General features: G+C 38.6%; 1 protein-coding gene across 4 annotated transcripts; it reads right to left on the bottom strand.

Annotated features, from left to right (window-relative positions):
- Positions 1 to 439: 439 nt before the first annotated feature.
- LOC115423430 (choline transporter-like protein 2) lies at positions 440 to 21,084 on the bottom strand. Of its 4 annotated transcripts, none has more exons than XM_030140235.1 (22): positions 20,922 to 21,084; positions 13,009 to 13,057; positions 12,484 to 12,557; positions 12,299 to 12,383; positions 11,021 to 11,105; positions 10,746 to 10,859; positions 10,576 to 10,636; positions 10,351 to 10,474; positions 8,572 to 8,655; positions 8,321 to 8,433; positions 8,014 to 8,145; positions 7,832 to 7,931; positions 7,540 to 7,632; positions 6,728 to 6,812; positions 5,950 to 6,212; positions 5,764 to 5,858; positions 4,504 to 4,607; positions 4,330 to 4,403; positions 4,171 to 4,241; positions 3,985 to 4,073; positions 3,791 to 3,875; positions 440 to 852 (listed from the first exon to the last, which is right to left on the bottom strand). In XM_030140235.1, the coding sequence occupies exons 1-22, from the start codon at positions 20,947 to 20,949 to the stop codon at positions 746 to 748; spliced, it is 2,115 nt and encodes a 704-aa protein (XP_029996095.1). In that variant the 5' UTR covers positions 20,950 to 21,084; the 3' UTR covers positions 440 to 745. The 4 variants fall into 4 exon arrangements, with proteins under 4 accessions (XP_029996095.1, XP_029996094.1, XP_029996093.1 ...); XM_030140234.1 differs by lacking the exon at positions 20,922 to 21,084 and adding an exon at positions 14,531 to 14,734; XM_030140233.1 differs by lacking the exon at positions 440 to 852 and adding an exon at positions 899 to 2,186.

Raw genomic sequence — 21,084 nt, 5'->3', positions numbered from 1 at the left:
CTTCATGTAACAATAATAACTAGAAGCACTCGGAGAGCGCAGACCTCCGCCAAGGCTGATCAGTGCCCCCCCCCCGTGGGCCCCCCCCACCCCCGATCACCACCAAAATGTAATCATTTCTTCCTTATCCCATTTCCAACAAACCCTGAAAATTTCATCCAAATCTGTCCGTAACTTTTTGAGTTATGTTGCACACTAACGATCAGTGGCCCCCCCCGTGGGCCCCCCCACCCCCGATCACCACCAAAATTTAATCATTTCTTCCTCATCCCATTTCCAACAAACCCTGAAAATTTCATCCAAATCTGTCCATAACATTTTGAGTTATGTTGCACACTAACGGACAGACAAACAAACAAACAGACAGACAAACAAACAAACAAACCCTGGCAAAAACATAACCTCCTTGGCGGAGGTAATAAAATTATGACACTTCTTTATAAAAATATACAACCGGCTAAACACCAGTTTGCATGTTAACTGTGTTCAAATTATAAATTAACAATATGCAAAAGCTTCCTCTTCTGTCCAAGTTGTATACTTGTGACCATACAAAATAGGTTTGGTGTTTCTACATTTCACACTGACACACTGTAGTGTTGACATGCTGGTGGGACAGTGAAAGGTCTTTGGTAACAACACAAGGAATGACACTTCTGATTGTCACCTGTAGGCTCCCGGTGACCCATGGCATTAAGTTCTTGCTTGTAGCCCACAGTGTTGCCTAAATTAAGTTAATAGTATTCTACTCTGCCGGCTGGTTCTTGTTCTTCTTGTTCAGAATTTTGCGGAGGCTCTCAGGCATCAGGTATGGCCTCTCTGCACTGCCATCGTTTCTCTCAAGGTCCTCCACTGCAGATAGAAAGACAGAAAATACATGAAACCAGGCTATTTTTTGCAGTTTGTGTACAGCTGTGAAATCTGCAGCCTTCACAGCAGAGTTAGCATTTACAGCTAGCACCACACAAGTTGGCCGAACGGGCATCTTAAAATTTTGCAGGAAAAAAATTCCTATAGAAATATTAATATAATATTAAAAACATTTTAAAAAAAACACCAGTCCTTGTCCTGTTTTTTGTCATTGAAACATGTCTTAAATACTGTTTATTAAAGCACTTACACTGGCACATACAATTTCCAAAGGGTCTGAATCTCATAATGTTTTACTGAGACCTAACAAACAACAAAGCAAATAACCTTAAGAAATTACTCATCCACACATAAAAATCTGTTATAGTTTAGCGTGAACACAACTTAAAGTGCATTGATATTAATGAAGAAGCATTCATGATCATGTGGTTCTGACTGTACAAACTATAACAACTGGTTTCCCTCAAAAGTTTAAAGTGCAAACGGACCAATATTAACACTGTAAATTAGGCACATGAACGGCTTCAAGTTTCTATTGGCCAGTGGCAGTGAGAAGAACTATTAAAAAGGCAAAAACAGAGTTACCTCTGTGTCATGTCTGTTTACCACAGTGTACTCATTCAGATTATTTCCAGACATTCAACTGGGCAGGTTTTAACATAATCAAAACCACTATCAAACAATTACAGACACTAGAACTACATCTTACTGCCTTCACCATGCAAACAATGACCCACATTGTTGCTAGAAACATGGTCAATGTTCACTTAGCAAAACAAATCTACTGTATAACATCAATTTGCAATGTTTTCTTGTGTTGAATCAGATACAAGGTAGAAGAAAAACTATGCTCCAGTTTGCTGTGAATAAAGACAGTCTGTAACCCTCAGGGAATTGTGTATGTGTTTAAGTCCTCTTAAAATTTGGAATTTCTGCCACATTAAGGCGTGGTGTTGTGTAGCTGAGACTACAATCAGTCTCAGTGTGAGTGGATTTAAGTGCAGAGGAGACGTTCTTGATGAGCAATAAAGTATCAGCTCATTACAGCCATAATTTATGATATCTTAAACTCCTATGGATTTTTGTCATGTCCATCGTGGTATAAACAGTCTGAACAATGTGTGATCATAGTTAGTCTGCGCCCTCCTCCTGCTGCTGCCGTTTCGACCGAATGTCTTCATCATCATCATCATCCTGTGGCTGAGCAGAAGATGAAGGCTGATCCTCCGCCTGGTTCTTCCACAGAATCTCATGGAGACTTGAGGACATAAAATAAGGCCTTGCAGCTGAGCCGTCATTGCGCTCCAGGTCTTCACCTTGTGGGTGTATGTGTATTTTTGTGTATGGATGAATCAGAAAATAAATATGGGAAATCAAGGTATACGAATGGTGTTACAGGGTCAGTAAGAAGTGATTGTGGGAAGTGAGGAAGAAAAGGAAGAGAGAGACAAAAAAAGAGAAAGAAAGTCAAATAGCAAGCAAGCAAAGGCACCCACAGGCATTTCAGCTTCACCCTCCAGGTTAATTTGCTGTACGCCACAGACTGTTATTATGAAATAGAGAACAGAGAAACTGTGGCACATTATATTCATGCAGATTAGAATTAGTGACAGCCAAACACCAGAAGCAAAGTGAGGATTCATGTTGGTGGAAAGCCTTAATGTAGTTGATCAGAAGACTTTGAATCGATTAATTTGTCTCTGCTCAAAATGTATCATTTTCTAATGTGGAAGTCCATAAAGGGGTGAACACTATAGACAAAAGACATATCTAAATATATTTAACCTGAATACTAAAGAACATTAGTATGTTTTAAGTTGGTAAATATTCAGTTGTACGTTGAGACATGGAAAGTGTGACAAGAAATTCCACTGTGCAGAATTATTTTATGTCAAACTCCTGCAGATTAAAGTAGACTGACTAAACACTTGTGCTGCCAGAATTTAACCAATCACCATGTACAGCGTTCAAGGCATTTTTTTTTCAAGTCATAGCCACTGATGAAAATGAAGCAGCAGTGTTAGGAGAGTACAGTTACACAGATATCACAATATGGCCAAAAATATGACTTAAATCATTAGCCTCGTAGCATAATTGCCTGTTCGCCCTTACAACGTTAATTCTACTTCTCCTACATATAGAGATTCAGATTCAGATTTATTAATTGTCATTCAATAAAAACATCCCAGATGCTGTTACAGAACAGAATAGCAAAATGCACAGCACAAAATAAAAACACTGAAAAAAAATCCTAAAAACACCAACTAAAAACAACCCATATATATGATAAAATATTAAAAACTGCACTAAAATAAAATAAATAAATAAATAAGTTAGTAAAGGTAAAAAAAAAAAAAAATATTGCACGATGGTCACTATTGCACGATTCTGTATTGCACTGCACCCCCTCAACTTTTGTTAAGCAGTCTTATGGCTGTTGGATAAAAACTATTTAAAAATCTGGTAGTTTTGTACCTCAGGCTCCGGAAGCGTTTCCCTGAGGGCAGGGGGGAAAACAGTTTGTTGAAGGGGTGGGAGGTGTCTCTAACAATACCCCCAATACCCCCTATAGAGCAACTGTTACTTCCTATATCTTTACACATCATAATACATATTTCACAGCCCTAAGTCCACAGATATAAGACCTTCTTGTTTAGACAGGCTTTTAGTTAGGTGTGGATTTTATGATGATTTCCTTGTGTTTTTATGCCTGTGTATCTAGCTGTATGTTTTTATGCCTGTGTCTGTAGCTGTGTGTTTTTTTGCCTATGTATTTTACTTCTGATTGTATTGTAACGCACTTAGTGAATTCTTTGTGTAATAAGTGCTATACAAATGAACTTTATTATTATTATTATTATTATTATTATTATTATGAGATACAAACTGATGTCACAATCTCTGAGGAGGGGCAACTTACAGAAACAGAGGAACAGAGTGTCCACACACATGGCGTACACACTGAAGAATCCATGGGCGATGAGGTACGAACCAATCACCACAGTCTAATGAGGACAACAACCATTCATACACAAGTCACAGAATAGATCATGAAATGGCACAAATCCATATATATTCTATGTCTACTGTTTTCAGAAGGAAAAAAGGCCTCACCAGGATGGGTACCCAGTAGTAGTGGAGACTGGGAGCCGTGTTCTCAAAGGCCCTCACTCTCCCAGAGAAGAAGAAGAAGGCAAAGACCCCTGTGGAGTAAAGTCGAATATTAATTAACCCTTGTCATTTTCTAAAATATAAGGTGAATAAAGTGAATAAAGTGTGTGAGTGAATAAACAGACTTACCCACAAGCCCAACAATTAGCAGTTTGCCCAAAAACAAGAGGAAATCTGTCACTTTGTCCAAGACGGCCACCCTGAGGGATTTAAAGACTCACGTTAAGACTTGATCCTAATCAGTAACAATTCTGCCAAACATCACAGATACACAAGATTCACAATCACCTGATCATGTTCCTCAGAAGGAGGAAGAAGGCATCTCTGGCAGAGGTGCAGAAGTTTTTGCCATAAATCGCCACCTTCAGGTCAAAGGCAGACATTACTCAAATACTCACACTAAATTTGTTGTATTTAATATAATAACAGGGTTGAGTTTGGAGTCAAAGACAAGGCACATACCATAATATAAGCGTTTCTGTTGAGGAACTTGATGAATTTCTCCAAACACCAGAAACAACACTTCAGACAGCACAACAAGAACTTGGCAAATTTATTTTGGGCTCCTGTAAATGATACCATGATTGAGAGAGAGGTGAGTATCTGACACCATAGACAAGTCAAACCTTTGCTCTTTGAATTTGTTGAGGTTAATTTGTCCTACTAAAAAGGAAAGTTACAAATTTAGAATGTTACATTTTACTTGCACATTACAGTTTATTATTGTACCTTACTGTTAAATTATCCAGATTAGGATCAATAAAGACTGTCTGTCTGTCTCTGAAAATCGGCTTGAGCTAAGAATTTTTTTACTCTGAAGACTTTACATTTACTCTCAAACACAAAAGCAAGTGAGGACTATTTTTGGAGTGGTTTTAGAGGGAAAATAAGGTCATTTCAATCACTAGCTGCTCACCATGAAAACACTGTCAATAAAGCACCTGTTTACTGTAAATAATCCTTTCTGTAGCTGAAATACTTGCAGAAGATTGACTTTTTGCAGTCAAATATTTCTTTTCAGTTTTTTGTCTCTTGCTCATCACCAATCTTTGGTTGCGTTTGGGTTATTTTGTCTTAAGTGCCCTCTTAAACCCAGCTGCCCCCAGTTCTGTCTCTGTTGCCATAGTAATGCTATGAGATTCTTGTAGCAATATACACATGCTATACTTTCTTGTAACCAGGAGAACATCAACAAAAGCAATTACTGGAAAACAGAACACAATTCAAACAAGCACTTAAATGGGCAAATATCTAAAACAAGCCCACAAGCCAAAACCATCGTATATTATTGATAATTTCATAAAACAAAAGACCATATTATCATGGTAGTTTGCACTGCTAAGCTGCCACTAAGCACATCCAACAGTACAAGTATTATTTCTCTACAGCCAAAACTCACTGAGTGACCTGAAGACAATAATACTAAAGGCTGCATTATGATGCGATAATTACAAATTTTGTCTTGCCTTTGCTGTTTTCTGATGACTGGTTTTACATAAATGAAGCCTCTGCTATCAGCTAATCAATTGTTTTGTGTTACATTGAAATTATTTCACCTAGAAACAAACAGCCCAGGGTTTAACAGGTTACCTACGCATGTCACCATGGTCAGTAGTCACCATAATAATTACCCATACACACACATCATGATGATGAAATGATGCAGCCATACTTTCATCCTTGGAAATCTACATTATTTTGTACTTCACAATAGTCTCATACCTTTAAGCTTGTGGTCCAGATACTCCAGCAGAACTCTGATGATCTGAATGATTGACAGGATGAGGGAGCCGAACGCCAGAGTTCCTGTATGATACCTAAAACACACAGATACACAGGATTTGAAAATAGCAGCTTCAAAGTGCAACAAATGTGAGATTATGTCACACTGTTTTCACACATGCATACCTGAGAGATCTCCCAAGGGCAGAGAACACTGGGAAGGCGGGCATGTCATCTGGTTTGACAAATGCCCAGTAGTAAGAGGCAAAGGCCCCAGCCAAGGTCATCTGCCCCAGAGCCGTGACAAAGTTGGCGCACCAGAAGAAGAGGAACACATTGTAGAACTGCAGTCCGATCAGGTATTTGTGATAAACGGTCTCTCCACCATAGAAAGCAAAAAGGCACTCGGAGTCTGGACACTGAGCTTTCATTGGACTGATAGAATAGTTCTGGATCAGAACCAGAGAGATCCAGTTAATGCAAGGAACACATCTGAGCAGAGGCTGTGGCAATGTTTACATGGACAATATTTATTCAGCCTATTTGAAATTCTTCAAATTAAAGGATCTGACTGAACTGTTTAAATGGACTCTGAATAAAGTGATCATCATGCCTGAAGCATTTAATCAGAAGAGAAGGCTATTTTAACATGTCCCTCTGCTGTTAAATATCTTATCTTCCAGAAATATCTGAGAAGTAGTTTCTTATTTCAACTTTTCTGGATTTGTTTATTTTCTTTATCATTTATTTGAACAGTATATCCTTTGACACTCCATAAATATTTCAAAATCTTAAAGAAAAAAAAAAGCTTTTTCATCTACTGACCCAACTTTGTTTAGTTACTGCTATGTTTCTGTCCTTCCTGGAAATTCACCTCTATTATTTCTCTGCACTAAACAGACTCCATGTAAAGGTAGCTTACCTTAGCCTAAAGGTTACAACAGGAATGAAAATAGGACCTTACCGCTGGTTCACAAGTGGCTCTTGAGTGTTCACATAGTGTCTCATTGAAAACTTTGTAGACTGGTTCATTTGAGGTAGACAAGAAACTGATTTGTACTGTCAAGGACATTTGGCAGATGCTTTTGGGAATTACAAGGTCTCCAAGACATCAGGGATTCAGGGTTTTACTCTTGGCCACTCTGCCAAGTTGCTCATTATACAATCAAGCTGTCACTTGTCACATTCTGAGGAGATACAATCTATTTAGTGTAGAGAGCTTCACTCACTTTTGTTTTCTCAAACCAGTCTTCAAATACAAACAGTTTTGACAGAGCATTTTTCCAGATAAATCTGAAGACACTATAGTGACAGAATAAGTAGGAGCATGGTGAATGGAAAACGGTGAAGTGAAATAAAATCAATAAAATTAAAAAAAAAACAACAACCAAAAAAAAACAATTAAACCTTTACAACAAAAATGAAAAGGCTAGCTAAAAGCAAAAACTGAGCTGTAACCATTTTTAGTTAACTGTAAAAATATTGCACTTTTCTGTAATGTACTGTGTTTTTATGAAAGAAAATACATACATTTTGATCATGTTTGTAGCTTGTAGGCGCACAAGCCTAACTGGGGACGAAGGATGATAATTATTAAACAATCACATCAGATTTCATGCATGTCTTGAACATAAACTACATTAAATGCATCATCCCTAATAATTCAATACATACATGACACAAATTTTTCTGCTTATATTGTCATAATGGTCACACATCAGTCCAATGGTGACATAAGGGTTTTAATGGCGTACTCTTTGACTATTGAAAGGATACACAGCAGTAACTGCCCAGTAGGCGATCACAATGACCAGGAGGAAGAAAGTGAAGAGTGGGTAGACAAGTGAACACATCACATGGCCAATGGCTCTGCCAAATCAACAATGGCATCATTTAGTTCAAAACATTCAAGCCCAAAAAACTATTTTGACAAATTCACCTACACCTAGTTTGACAGATCATCCACTACAATGATTATTGATTTATACTGAAAGTCAGGACAGTTTAACACCAGAAGTGTATTGATTTGTTTTTGTATTTTCCTTCAACTGATCCTCTCATGGCTGACCTGCTGGCTTCTTTGATAAGTGCGATGGCAATGAGGATCCTCTTCCTGAGGAATATAAGTAGTAGGATGATGATCACCTCCACAATGGCCAAGATAATCACTAAAGAAGAAGGATAGCAGAGTAAGTAACACTGTAAAGCTTCTCATTTTTAGCAACATGCCTGCGTTTGTTGTGCACTGACTGAAGGCCAGCCACGTCTGTCTGATCTGAAGGTAGACTGTGAAGTCTGTCTGGAAGCCCAGTTCTTGTAGAGTTACATTAGCGCCTGGCTCTCCTTTCAGGGCTGCATACTCCATGTAGCAGTGGAAGATACCTAATGAATAACAACAAAACAGGAAAACATGAGATATTTAGAAAGAAAATGCAAGAACAAATAGTTTGTTCAAGTAATAGCACTTTTAAATGGGCAGCAGTGTAGCTTCTACTGTGGGCAAATGCTCAAGTGCAGAACACAATATTGACAAATTTTCAGGTGCTGTGACCCCTACCATATCCTATGACCAGTATCACCAATGCAATCATGATCCAGACCATGATCCCAGCCAGGAAGCGCAGGAGGACGATGAAGAGCAGGCTGGTGAGCATAGCAATAACCAAGCCTCTACAGAGGGTTCAGGGTGTGACAAGAAAAGGGAAGCACAGAGACTGAGCTGTGATGTTTACATTTCTCCCTGATAAACTGCACTAAGGTGAATGAGCAGCAAGAAGTATGTTTGCAAAACACAAATGCGTGACTTACATCAGGATCCAGTACCAGGACTGTGTATAATCCTCAAAAATTTTCATGACTACCTGCCGAGCTTCAATGACAACAGTGGCATTCCTGTGGAAAGATTCACGTTTATTTACACAGTGGAAATTCTGGTTCAGGTAATATTGGTCAAATCCGTGACAGGCTGGGACAGGTCAGAGAAACTATTTTCAATATGTGTGAACCTTCACATTAGGGATCAGTAATATAGCAAAATAACAGGTAGCAAAACATGATCATGGTATTTTTTGCATGTCACTACAAATGATTTAATAATCCTCAATCTCCCTATATCTTACAAACTGGACCATTCAACTTTAAAACATTAAGATGGCCCACATTTTTACGCTCCACGTAAATGACAGATATATATCTATATATCTAGACAAGGGGATCACTAACTTTTTCAGTTTGAGACCAAAAGAGAAATTTGGGGTCTTTCTGGGATGAACAAAAATAAAATCATGAATTTCAACAATGTCAAAATGTTTTTACACTACATGCATTTTTTAGTGGTTTGTCCACCATGAAAATAGCATGTAAAAAAATTCACTGCTGTTTAATTAGCATTAAGGACATGCTCTTGAGTTGCAGAAGGGATGTCAAAATATAATGATAACAATAATAACTAGGAAAGCACTCAGAGAGCGCAGACCTCAGCCAATGTAGATCAGTCCCCCTCCCCAATCACCACCAAAATTTAATCATTTGTTCCTTGTGCCAGTATCAACATTTCCTGAAAATTTCATCATAATCCATCCATAACTTTTTGAGTTATCTTGTTATCTTGCTAACAGACCAACAGACAGACAAAAATCCCCCCCCCCCCCCCCCCCACACACACACACACAGATCACCACCAAAATTTAATCATTTGTTCCTTGTGCCAGTATCAACATTTCCTGAAAATGATGGAGGTATGACAGAGGTAATGATACATTTTATTTATAAAGCACATTCAATCAAAATGCTTGACAACACAGAAACAATAAAAGAGTAAGAGCACAGTAAAAACAGAGTCAATTAAATACATAGATATTGCCATATTAACCATGGCAAGCAAGGTTATGTTAACAAGCATTTTTAACACCAAATGTTAGCTACTCAGTGACATACTAGTCACCAAGTAACAGATGCAAAAATACATTTTCACTGGCTCTTGAAAGTCTCGTATTTGCCAAGGAATATTCCTTTTGGTTTACTTCGACAACGAGAACTGATGTAGGATGTAGGATGTAGCATGCTCTTCTATTTTAATCAGGAATTCCGATATATTATCATTATTATGCATTTTAGTCTGTCAAATGGTGACCGAACACAACAGGTCTGTGATTAAGGTGTTGGAAAGGTAGATGTAAACAATCAACAATAAGCAAACTTTTCCATTTTAAACAAATTTGGTGTGCAGTCAACTAAATATTTCTTAGTTTACAGAATACGCCTGAATGCTCCATGAAATCCTTGTTGGTGGTAGATCAAAACTACACCACTATGTTGCTGGTCTGCGTCAAACTCTGACACGACTTAATAAAATTCCACCCTTGAAATGTTTTGGCGCATGACAAGGTTGTGTACTTTGGCATGAAATCCAAACATGTCTGACTGATTGGCTGGTGTCAAGCTGATAAGCACTGTGTGGTAGGATTAGATACATCCACAGCTTCTCATTATTATCCACATACATTAAGTCACAATCCTATTTCCAGATTGTTTTATTGCCAAGCCATACATCACATTATTCTGAGTGACCACAGTTCCAACACTCACTTGACACCGTCCACAAGATCCTTAGCTTCTCTGATGTTTCCAATTCCGTCTTCAAAGTGAGTGATGTTTCCCACAGTTACCACCCCTCCTTTCTGGCCCAAAGCTGGAAAGCATCTACGGGTGACTGGAAGAAAGCAAGAGAAAAAAAAAAAGTTAGAAAGCTTTATGTCACAAATACCATCAGTGACTGTGTGCAAAGAGCATTCTATATTAAGGACGACTCACAGGGTAAGCTGGGGGTCAGCATGGCAGGACAGAGACCTTCCTTTAGGATTTGCGGTACGCCCTGAAACACAGTACAGCTCAAATAGATCAAAATGTGCTTGAGAAGACTTTGATGATCTAATCTGGTGAAATAGGTACCAAACAAGGCCAAATGCCAGTCCTAAACTTACCATTGAATTGGTTACCCCTTCCTTGCAGTATTTCCTGTAATAGTCAAAGTCATTTCTGTTGACATAGGCTTTGACTAATGTCATGAATTTTTCTGGGCACTTCTCCACACACATCTAAAAATGAGGAAACATTTATCATCAGACTGCAACATGTATAAGTAGAGGAGAACAATGTAATGGGGAAAACAAAATGAATGCCAAGATATGACTATTTTAGAGTATGCTGATTTTTAATCAGCATCAGGAAGACTATAAAAGACGACCGGACATCACACCTGTGTGGTAGGACACTGAAACTCCAGCAGCACCATGGGACTGGCACATTTCATGATGTTGAAGTAGAACAAATATGGCTTGTTCCTATTAAAAGGCAGAAAACCATGCACAGGGAAATACACAAGTGGTTAGAGGAAGGAAATTTAGTGGAGAAGAATAGTTTTTGGCTCAGAATAGTTTCGGAGTGAAATGATCCCAAAGTATCAAAGTAGCTTCCAAAGACACCAGAAGATGATGGTGTTTCCACCCACTGTGTAAAACTGCACCACAATGGCTAATCGGCTAGTGTACCAACTAGTGCATTTATGCAGCTCAAATTACTTGGCTTTTAACAAAACAACTGATGTAGTCAGTGTTTTTAGAGAATGAGCTTGGTGAGTTTCATCCCTCACTCTTCCCAGCTGCACACAAGATACTGATGGCCAAAATGTCAAACTTCAAGATTCAAATATTCTTTATTTTCAGTTCACTAGATGCACAGAACATAAGGAGAATTGGTATGCTGTTTCTCTCTCACCTGGTTAAATGCCATGCATTAAAAAAAAAAAAAAGTGGTAAAAATACGATAAGAATAAATAAGCGGGTTAAAGAATCAACTGTAGCAAAATATAAAGTGTACATGTCAGTCTATTTACAGTAGCAGCAGTGGTGCAACAAAGTAATGTTAAGAGGTGAGGAGGTGCATAATGGAACCAAACGGCAACAGATTTGTCAACAGCAGCAGACAGGGCAACTTTACACTTCTGAAAGGCTGCCCACAAACCAGTGGGTGACCTCCTCAAGACTTTGTTCACTTTTGATACATAGTGTTAGTAGGTCCATCTTTATATATAATCAATGATGGAGGCCATGATGAGGTGCTTCATTTGGCCCTGTACTCCTACAGTGTACAGGACCAAATAAAAGGAGACAATGCCATCTCAAAACTCACTGCAGCAGCAACATCAGCAAAAAGTCATGCAACATCTAACCTTTAACAAAAACAAATGATCAACATGACCAACAATAATAGTGATGTCATTGTAGTTTTACCAGAGCAGACAGACGTTATCATCATGTACCATCCCATAATTACAGTACGTATCCTAGTTAGATGCAGTCATATAGCACTGTGGGTATCTTTGAAGTCCTTAGGTTCCTCGACCTTATCATATTTTTCCATTGAAGTGAAAGAAACACATGAGAGAGATTTATTTTTACTATCTGACCCCAAACAAATATGAATGCAAATAAGGAGCAGAGTAACGGGAACAGTATGGTGTACTGTGTAAACTCACTCAAGTGGGGTGCCAGCTTGCCCGCAGAACTGCCCTCGACTGTCTGTGGGATAGATCACCTTCCTGGGGTCACCCTGGGACCAGGCTGCAAGACCCCCCAAAAAAGGAAAGTTCACAAAAGAATATTTGAATTTCATATATGTGGGATTTGTAATTCTACAGATAAACCAAAGGACAGTGCTTACCGAGTATTCCCACTGCAAAATACCCCAGTATGGCAACAATGAACAGGATGCAGCACGCAATGTCTGTGCAGCCCCTAGAATGGACAGAGATTAGAAGGTTGAGGGAAACTTCTTGTAGTATCTACACGAATGCACCAGTTTAACTTTTTTAGTTCTGAGACTGAACTGATCCAATACCACTGCTTAAGAAATAAACATCATTCAATTCAGTTCAATTCAACACACTGTATTTGTCCCTGAGGGGCAGACAAATATGACAAATTTGATTTTAAACACTGTTTTTCTAACTTGAAAAAAATGTAACAAACAAATAACGTTACTGCTGAATTACTATAAAAATGATGACTTACACACCAGATCCTTCGTAAATACTCTTCTTGAATGGATCAACAACTGTATTGAAGCCAATGTAATGGACATTTTGTCCAGCTGTTTGAGTCATTATTGGACCGATATACGATACCAGTATTGGATTAGTGCATCCCTAACCTACATCTCAGAGGTAAACAAACACGTCTGTCTCACCTGTTCTGGATTGGGCCTTTGAAACTTGGGTCATACTTCCTTGGTTCGCCTAAGAGACACAAAGGGGAAAAACGTCACTCTGTGAACTCTTGTGACAGCAGAAAACACAGCATAGACACTGCTCTAATGCAATCTTTGATTCAATGCCACAGTGACAAGATTGTGCCATCATCAGTTGAGCAGTTCATTAAAATACTAATTTCTAAGGGATTTAATGTGCATAGTGGTACAATCACAGTGGCAGATTTGTTTTACTATAGGGAGGGTGATTTGAGTTCACAACCAAAAACAGCCCCTTTTTCCTCCCATTCTTCTTCCGTCAAACGACTTTTTCCCTAAAGGCAGACACGCCTGACAACACAACAAATTCCTCCCTGGTGACTGTGCAAAGGCAGAGCCATGAAGAATGAGGCACTATCGAAGCAGACACAACCACTAGAGGGGGCTTACATGACATCACTTAGAGTTTCTGCTATTATTCTACTAATAATTCCAGGTTGATTTATGGCAAGACCCAAAAAGGCACACTTATCAGCATAGAAGAAATAAAGAAGTTTTTTCTTCTTTATTCTGTAATAAGCAGAAACATAGTTACAAGGCAGTACAATCATGAATTCTGTTTAATAAATCATGTCAGCTGATATTTTGACTATTCCGGTAAATAGTTGTTAGTACTATCAATCGTTGCAGGTTGATGCATATAGTTACGTTTGCTGCAGGGTATCTGAGGTCACTATGCCAGGAACATCAGGTGCAAATGTTTTTTAAGCAAATTCCTCTTGCACATTCATATCCAACCTAAATTCCTCTGCAAACATTGTGTCTTTAAAAGTAATTCTGAGCATTTTTCTACTTAAATTCCTAATCAGCTTCAGTTTGGCAGGTGGCATCCTGACACCTTTAAGTCTGGACAAAGGACTATGATATTCTCTGTGGCGTCTTTGCATATCAATTATGTATGTGGTCTGAAGGGATAATGCTACAGCAAGCATTTACTAGACAAGCTCTTAGAGAAGTACCAGCTTCCTGTTAGAAAGAGAACAGGCATTGTATTTCATATATATGGTGTGATGTCAGTGTTGTTCCTCTCTGTGGTGCTATTCTTGGCTAAAAAGAAATGTGGTGGATACGAGTTTTTATAGAAATACCCACGGATTTGCATGACCTAAAAACAGAGGCCTCGTGAACAAATAAATTCACAACCAGTGAAGCTCCTCAGTGGTACTTTCAGAATAAAAGCAGCCTCTCCTTTCTAATCTGCACTATCCTGTAATAATCTACAGCTAAGCAACATTTGTACAAGAGGAAAAACAACTGATAAAAACAGAACTCCCTGCCTCCACACACCTGTACAATCAGCAGTAGCAGGTTCAACACAAACACACCCATTTTCTCTCAGTGTCGATACCAAAACTCCAGTTTCACTCAGAACAAACTACACTCCGTGAGGCAGATTCACTTGTCAGAGACTCACTTAACAAGCACATTTCTCAGATAATTACAGAACAAAAAGAGCAGTTACCATGCTTTCCAAAATATTCTCCCTCTTCAGGCATGTTGAAATTCCTTTGTGGGCCAAATGTTGAAATGTAAAGTAGAACCCCCTTTTTTTTACTCTGGCCGACCTGCTTTTTTCAGCTGTTTTATCTGGTTCACTTCTCTTCCCCTTCTTTCTGCTGGTGGAAATGGCTGAGAGCGGGAGAAGCACAGGTACTGTGAAGGGAGAAACCAGTTCAACCTGTCCCTGAATAGCAGTGAGCCTGGGCAACTATAGGCTCCACCTCACATTTGTCCTGTTTATCCTGAAACAACTGCCTCTTTCCAATCTGAGCTCAACCTGTGCATCCCCTCCCGTCTCCTCCCACTTTGAAAGGAAATCTGATTTTCTTTTTTTTTCTCTTTCAGTCCTTTTTACTGTTCTTCTGTCCACAGATAGCCAAGGGAAGAGCCGTGGACATGTGGAATGGGTGCAGCTTAAATTTGCTTCGACGTTATCAGAAACGTGTTTAGGGAAAACAAGCAGGAATTCTGGCTACATTGTTGCTTCCTGTTGAGTATCTATAGAGGAGGAGGAGGAGGAGGAGGAGGATTACATACAGGTGTGCAGGGTATCATTTGTCTGAGAACTGTAGGTTACCACCAAGATGGCAAAATATTGAAATGTTTCTAAAAGTATTATTTTGCTCTAAAGTATTGTTAGCAGGAATCAACCTCTCTGTGGGCGAGAAAACAATAAGGATATTTATTGTGATAGAATTTTATATTGCACTGATTAATATTATCTTTATTTTTCTTCAGTATAATATTTCAATGTTGTTTTTTCTTTTTCCTTAATTTCACCTATGCATACTTTGAAATTGTCACATCTTTTCTCATATTTATTTGCATTAATTTGTTTTTGTTGCTTGTTTTGTTGCTTTTTGATCCTTTTTTGTCATGTTGCATCATTTCCATTGTTTTGCCTTGCAGCATCTTGTTTATTCTGTTGCATCTTTTCTTTTATTACAGACTTGTTGAGTCTGATCTTTGCTGTATCTTTCACAATGCTTTTTGTCTTATTTACATCTTTAATGTCTTTTTATCTTGTTGTGTTACAAACAAATAATTTAAAGCTACAAATAACCCTCTGGCCCTTTCCCTTACACTTTCACTCAGCTATTAAACTGGAAAGCAACGATGATTTGACAGTTATCATGATAATTACTGTTACTGATTGACAGGACCCTTTGTCATGTTAACAGTTTTGGCCATGTCATTGAGCCATACGCCACACAAACACACTCTTGAATTCATTAAACTTAGTGCACAGGAAAAAACAAAACAAAAAAACCCAAATCTGTTTCCCAGATGCTGACACACAACAGTCTGTTGAATGATCTAAAATTTCCAGTTTCCATCCATTCTGTTCTTGTTTCATGGCTAGCCCTGGCTTTTCTGTAATTTCCAAAACAGAAGAACGTTTTTTTTCTTAAGAAAGAGGCGCTTTAGTTTTTGGAGGAATTCAGCATGACTGGATGATGACACTCTATATGACACACACATTACAACAGCCTCTGTCTATTGTCCTTTCACTGCTAAACAGTGGTAAGTGAGGTAGTGGTTTACACGTCATGTGTGATTCATTCTAATCTATATGATCTGTGTGTTTGACATGCGGGACAGCTCTCTGAGTGGCAGAAGGTGAAGAAAATCTCACTGTTGTGTTTTTTAAATAGGAAAAAAACTTAAAAACCTTTATTTGTAACATGGGAAGCACTGCGGATGCAGTGAGCAACTGTTTTAATCTGTTAAAAACTCTCCAAGGGATCTAATCTAATTCCCCTGAACCACCATTGTGCAACTAGACAACCCATCATCATTAGAAATAGAAATGACATTTGCTACATAAGGATTAATTTAATTGGGAAATGCCATACTGTTTACAATTACTTTTTAGATGGGGAACAGCTTACAAAGAACTAGCTGCATTCTGTATCCGCTTCAACACTGGTAGGCATGTCATATGCATTTATGTCTTTCCATTGTATATACATTAATTGTTTTACTTATCATCTCACACACCTTTTCCAAACTCAGAATCAGGCCCCAAAATGGGTAACAGACTACATAATATTGGGTCGCCAATTGGCAGAGAAAAATGCATAACAATACTATGTGAAATCAGTTTCTAATTTTAATAGAAGCGTGCTGTGATTAAAGGTTAAGGTTACTTTATAATTCCCAGAGAAATGCAATCTATGCATTTTACCCATGCTAATTCACACAGCGCTTAGGATTAACATGTAGCACATACGGGGCAGTGAGCTGTCATTGAAGTCATTCCAGATCTTCATTACCTCCGCCAGGAGGTATTGTGATCACTTTGCTTTGTGTGTGTGCGTGTTTGTTTGTTTGTTAGCAAGATAACTCAAAAAGTTATGGACGGATTTTCATGAAGTTTTCAGAAAATGTTGATACTGGCACAAGGAAGAAATGATTAAATTTTGGTGGTGATTGGGGGGGGCAGACCTGTCTTGGCGGAGGTGTGTGCTCTCTGAGTGCCTTTCTTGTTAGAACTGTGATTCTGGAACAGGAGAATTTCCCTATGTGTGCCTGTTTTTGGGTGGGTATGATGTGCATGTGCTTGTATAGTTATGTAAAAGTTTGTGTTGAAGGGGTTAATATTTTGCTAAACCCACTTTGGTCTTTGGTACCTTTACTTGTGTATTTGGGGACCATAACAGTTCAAAAAGTTTGAATTTGAACCCTTCAGGTGCTGCAAAGCTATCTTTACATTCATCCTGGCAAAAATCGAGTGGATTTCTACAACCCGTTTTAATTCCTGCTTAAGTTGTTACGTTTTATAACTAGTTACATCACAACATCTGCACATATAAGGTCAAGACTTCTGACGAACATTTCTCCGAGTACACCATAACTGTTTATCAGCAGCAGTGGTTGTAGTGAAAATATGTCCAAACTTCGAGCCGATTACCTAAAATGTTCAGTTGTTAGTTGTATTAACGAACACAATTGGCTGAACGGAACAGAAAGCATGGTCAACAACCTGGAGGGGGTGGGGCGTGAAGTGGCTCATTTGGATTTAAAGGGCCAGCGCTCAAAACCACCTGTGTCATGTCATTATTCAAAAATAGGATTGAAGATGGGGCAGTAGAGTTTAATTAATGAAGAATTCAGACCCAAGCATAGCATTTACAGTTTATGTAGACCACAGGGAAATGTTTTAAAATGCATAATTCCATTTAAAAAAGCTAAATATCACTCCTTTAAAGTCTGTGCTGACACTCAGAAAACAACAGAAGTAGCCTATTGCAGAACTCATGAGTGAGCAGATGGAAACACAGACATGAGTAATTGAAGGATGCAGCATTCAAGACAGTCATTAGCTTAGCAAGTATAGCAAGGAACGTACACATTGAACCTTTGACTGAAACTATTATACAGACTTTTGTGAAACACAGTTACCCGACTTTTCCAAAACTTTCAAATTCATTGACATTTCTATGTTTTTCGTGACCATATAGAGGGAATTAAATGCATCACGCTGCAGAATCTTACTTAATTATTGTAATAACTGTGACTCACAGCAGACATCATGAAACCAAAGCATGTCCCTTATTAATTTGCCTGCAGGGTTTCTTCCTAAGGTAGAATATTTATTTTGGACCTGTCTCTTATCCTGACCTAGTACTGACATTCCTGTGTTTCTATGCTTTATTCTTTTGCTACCACTTTCCAAAATAAAATCTGTGGAGTCACATAAAAGTGGTTTTTCAGAATTACTCATTTTCAGGGCCATCAGTGCACAAATTCACAGGGAAAGTTAAAATAAGGAAATGAAAAATTGCTAAGAAACTGAGGACAATATCTAAGATGGCTGTGATATCATGGCCAGACAGTTGAGTAGGGAGAATTTTATACCATGTGAGGTTACAGCTGCTGCCCTTGCTGCCTGTCTCCCACATGTCTTTCATTACGGTAAGAGGGAGTGGAGTATTTAGGTCCAACTTCTGATCTATTTATAGTGCTACAAAGGAAACAGCGCCACTGTCACACACAAATCTGTGGTATAAAACAGAGTGGGATTACCCTCAAGATCCACAAGATAATGTTTTACAAGCCTGGGTGTCGTGTTAAAATAAACTTTCTCACAAGTTCAGTTTAAAATGTGCAACATCTCGAGATCCTGCTGACTTCACAGCATCATACGGCTTCTGCTTCCACTTCTGATGAAATACATTTACAGTCATCTATGTAAATACACCCTGAGTTGCTGTTTCAGTAAGCCAGACATGAAAAGTGAAACTAACAACACCCATTTAAATAAAACAGGATAACTTTTTCTATTGCAAGTAGTGTATTAATAAACCTCTGCTCTCAAGCACAGTATCAGTCTTTCAAGGAACACTGGTGTAAAATATAAGTGTTAAAGCTGCCACTGAATAAAAGGAACAGCCCTCACAATAACGGAGGCAGGGTCAGCCAAAATAAACAGGGATGCAACTCACTATTTAAAGAACTGACTAACAGAGCAGATAAAGACAATGGTTCTCTGGGGTGGTCCTGCTTCAACATCCAAAATCTGTATCTCTACTTCCCACACTCATTTTCCCTGACCGTAATAACCCATCAGCCAGTCTCACCCTGCTGTTTTTGTGTTTCAGACTTGTGGGCGAGTTGGCAGAACCACACTGACAGTTAGTAGAGTCACATGATCCCTTCTGACTTGTTCGGGTATGATCAAGCAGATTTAAGTGGAAACGGGTAGCTGCGGAGATGTTTCTGGAGGAAAAATAGGATGGAAAGTGAACAGAAAACAAACACAATACATTTCAAAAGCTAAGACTGTGTAAAACTTCAGAAAGAAAGCCACTTAGGTTTAGGATCAGATTTCAAATTACTCTCCTAAATATGGCCTTTAATTACACCTCATCTGCACTGGGGCATGGCTGCATAGCTGCCTCAAATCCTGTCATTGAGGGTTCTGGATTTATCTCAGCCTGAAATTACTCCAATATGTTACTCTGAAAAGGCATGTTAAGATTATGCAGTTAGAAATAAACTTAGACTGAAAGTGTTGAACAGAAATGCATGGAAACAGAAAGGAGGTAGAGATTAAAAACAGAAAAACACACTGCTCTTATGATACCCTAGACAGAAATCAATGTGCATGTGATTTAATATCATAAAAAGCAGTACTTCACTAAAAACTTTCTTGAGGCTGTTTTCTGAAACCACAGATTCAATTTGGAACCAATTAACTAGTGACGTCTCCAATAAAACCAAACACAATTACCTATTTCCTCATTTCGCTCATGTTTGTTGTCTTGCTTTGTGTCGATATGGACCAAGTCAAATTAATAGTTGTGTCAATCAAGTAGCTATCAGAGTGGAAAAGGGTTTGGGAGGAAAACACTAAATGCTACATTACAGAGGCCAGTACACAGAGAAGTGATGGGAATCAGCCACCAAAGTGCATCATGATGTTAGTCATCCCTGCATTACAACATCCACCAATGACTGAATACGTTTCAGGAAAGAGAATGGTGAGCATTTATTTCTCTTTAGAAAACTTAAAGCAATGATTAATATGCACAAAGTAAAAGGAAAGACAAGGCCTTTCCAGAGTAAACATGTTCCCCACTGTGGTAATTGCAGTTCTGTTTTGTGTTGCTTAACACAAAGCTGTTTATCTGAACATACAGCTGGGTGTGCAGTATGAAAACACATTTATGAGGGGCATTTGCGCCTCCGAAGGCATTATCTAAACCACACAGGGTGGCAATATACGGAACTATGATGCTGCTTTTATGCATTGCACTTCACATGTGGAAACAGAGAAAAACAAAGGTGGAGGCATTCAGTTACAAATAAGACCCCTTCACATGCTGGAGGTATTTTCTAGTAAGCTATCCTCTATACATTGCTGGGCGTCTGCTAAGCTCCAGTTGCCAATGTGAGGAATGTAGCAGCAACTGGACAAGCACGACATTAACTGGGACATTGTACACCGTTACAATAAACGAGGCAGCTACTTTGTAGCGAATACGTACTTTCTGCCAGCTAAAAATATATGTACTGTAAACACAAGTGCTCTTTGTGTACACTGTACCTCTACGCGCAGAAGTGAAACCAAAGTAAAATTAATATTTAGCTGCGTAGATTTGCATATGTATACAGAGAAAGTAGTCCACTGGTTCATAACAATTTACGGCAAGAAAAAAATAAAACAAGACACATATAGCTACATATTCTTAAACTACAGTTATTATATTTGTGCTCTTACAATAACCTGCATATTGTTGTCTTGCGTCAAAACGAACCTGAGTTGCCTGCTATAAAGTCGCAGAGTGGTAGCTATCCTGGGATAAGTGAAGTGAAGCATGCCACACTTCAGGGCTTTAAATAATTACCATATTTCGGTTTCTCCTCCAATTCCATGACTGCAGAGTGTCTCTTCTGGGCTAAATCTGCTCATAGGCGACGACTGCTATACATTTCCAGCATTAAAAGTGGCTATGGCGATGGGCTCATTTCAATTTAGACACTTCGGAGAACTCCGCTACCAAATCTCGA

Source organism: Sphaeramia orbicularis, chromosome 8 (genome assembly GCF_902148855.1).
Source record: "Sphaeramia orbicularis chromosome 8, fSphaOr1.1, whole genome shotgun sequence".
NCBI lineage: Eukaryota > Metazoa > Chordata > Actinopteri > Kurtiformes > Apogonidae > Sphaeramia > Sphaeramia orbicularis.
Note: the sequence above shows the minus strand (reverse complement) of the source record. Positions and strands in the feature narration are given on the sequence as shown.

Bases quoted from the DNA above. Each gene is read 5' to 3' on its own strand.
- LOC115423430 (XM_030140232.1), bottom strand. From the start codon at position 14,564: ATGCCTGAAGAGGGAGAATATTTTGGAAAGCATG. The intron at 10,475-10,575 runs GTGAGTCGTCCT...GCTTTCTTCCAG, and splicing joins GCTGACCCCCAGCTTACCCT to TCACCCGTAGATGCTTTCCA. The intron at 4,074-4,170 runs GTAAGTCTGTTT...TTTACTCCACAG, and splicing joins GCTAATTGTTGGGCTTGTGG to GGGTCTTTGCCTTCTTCTTC.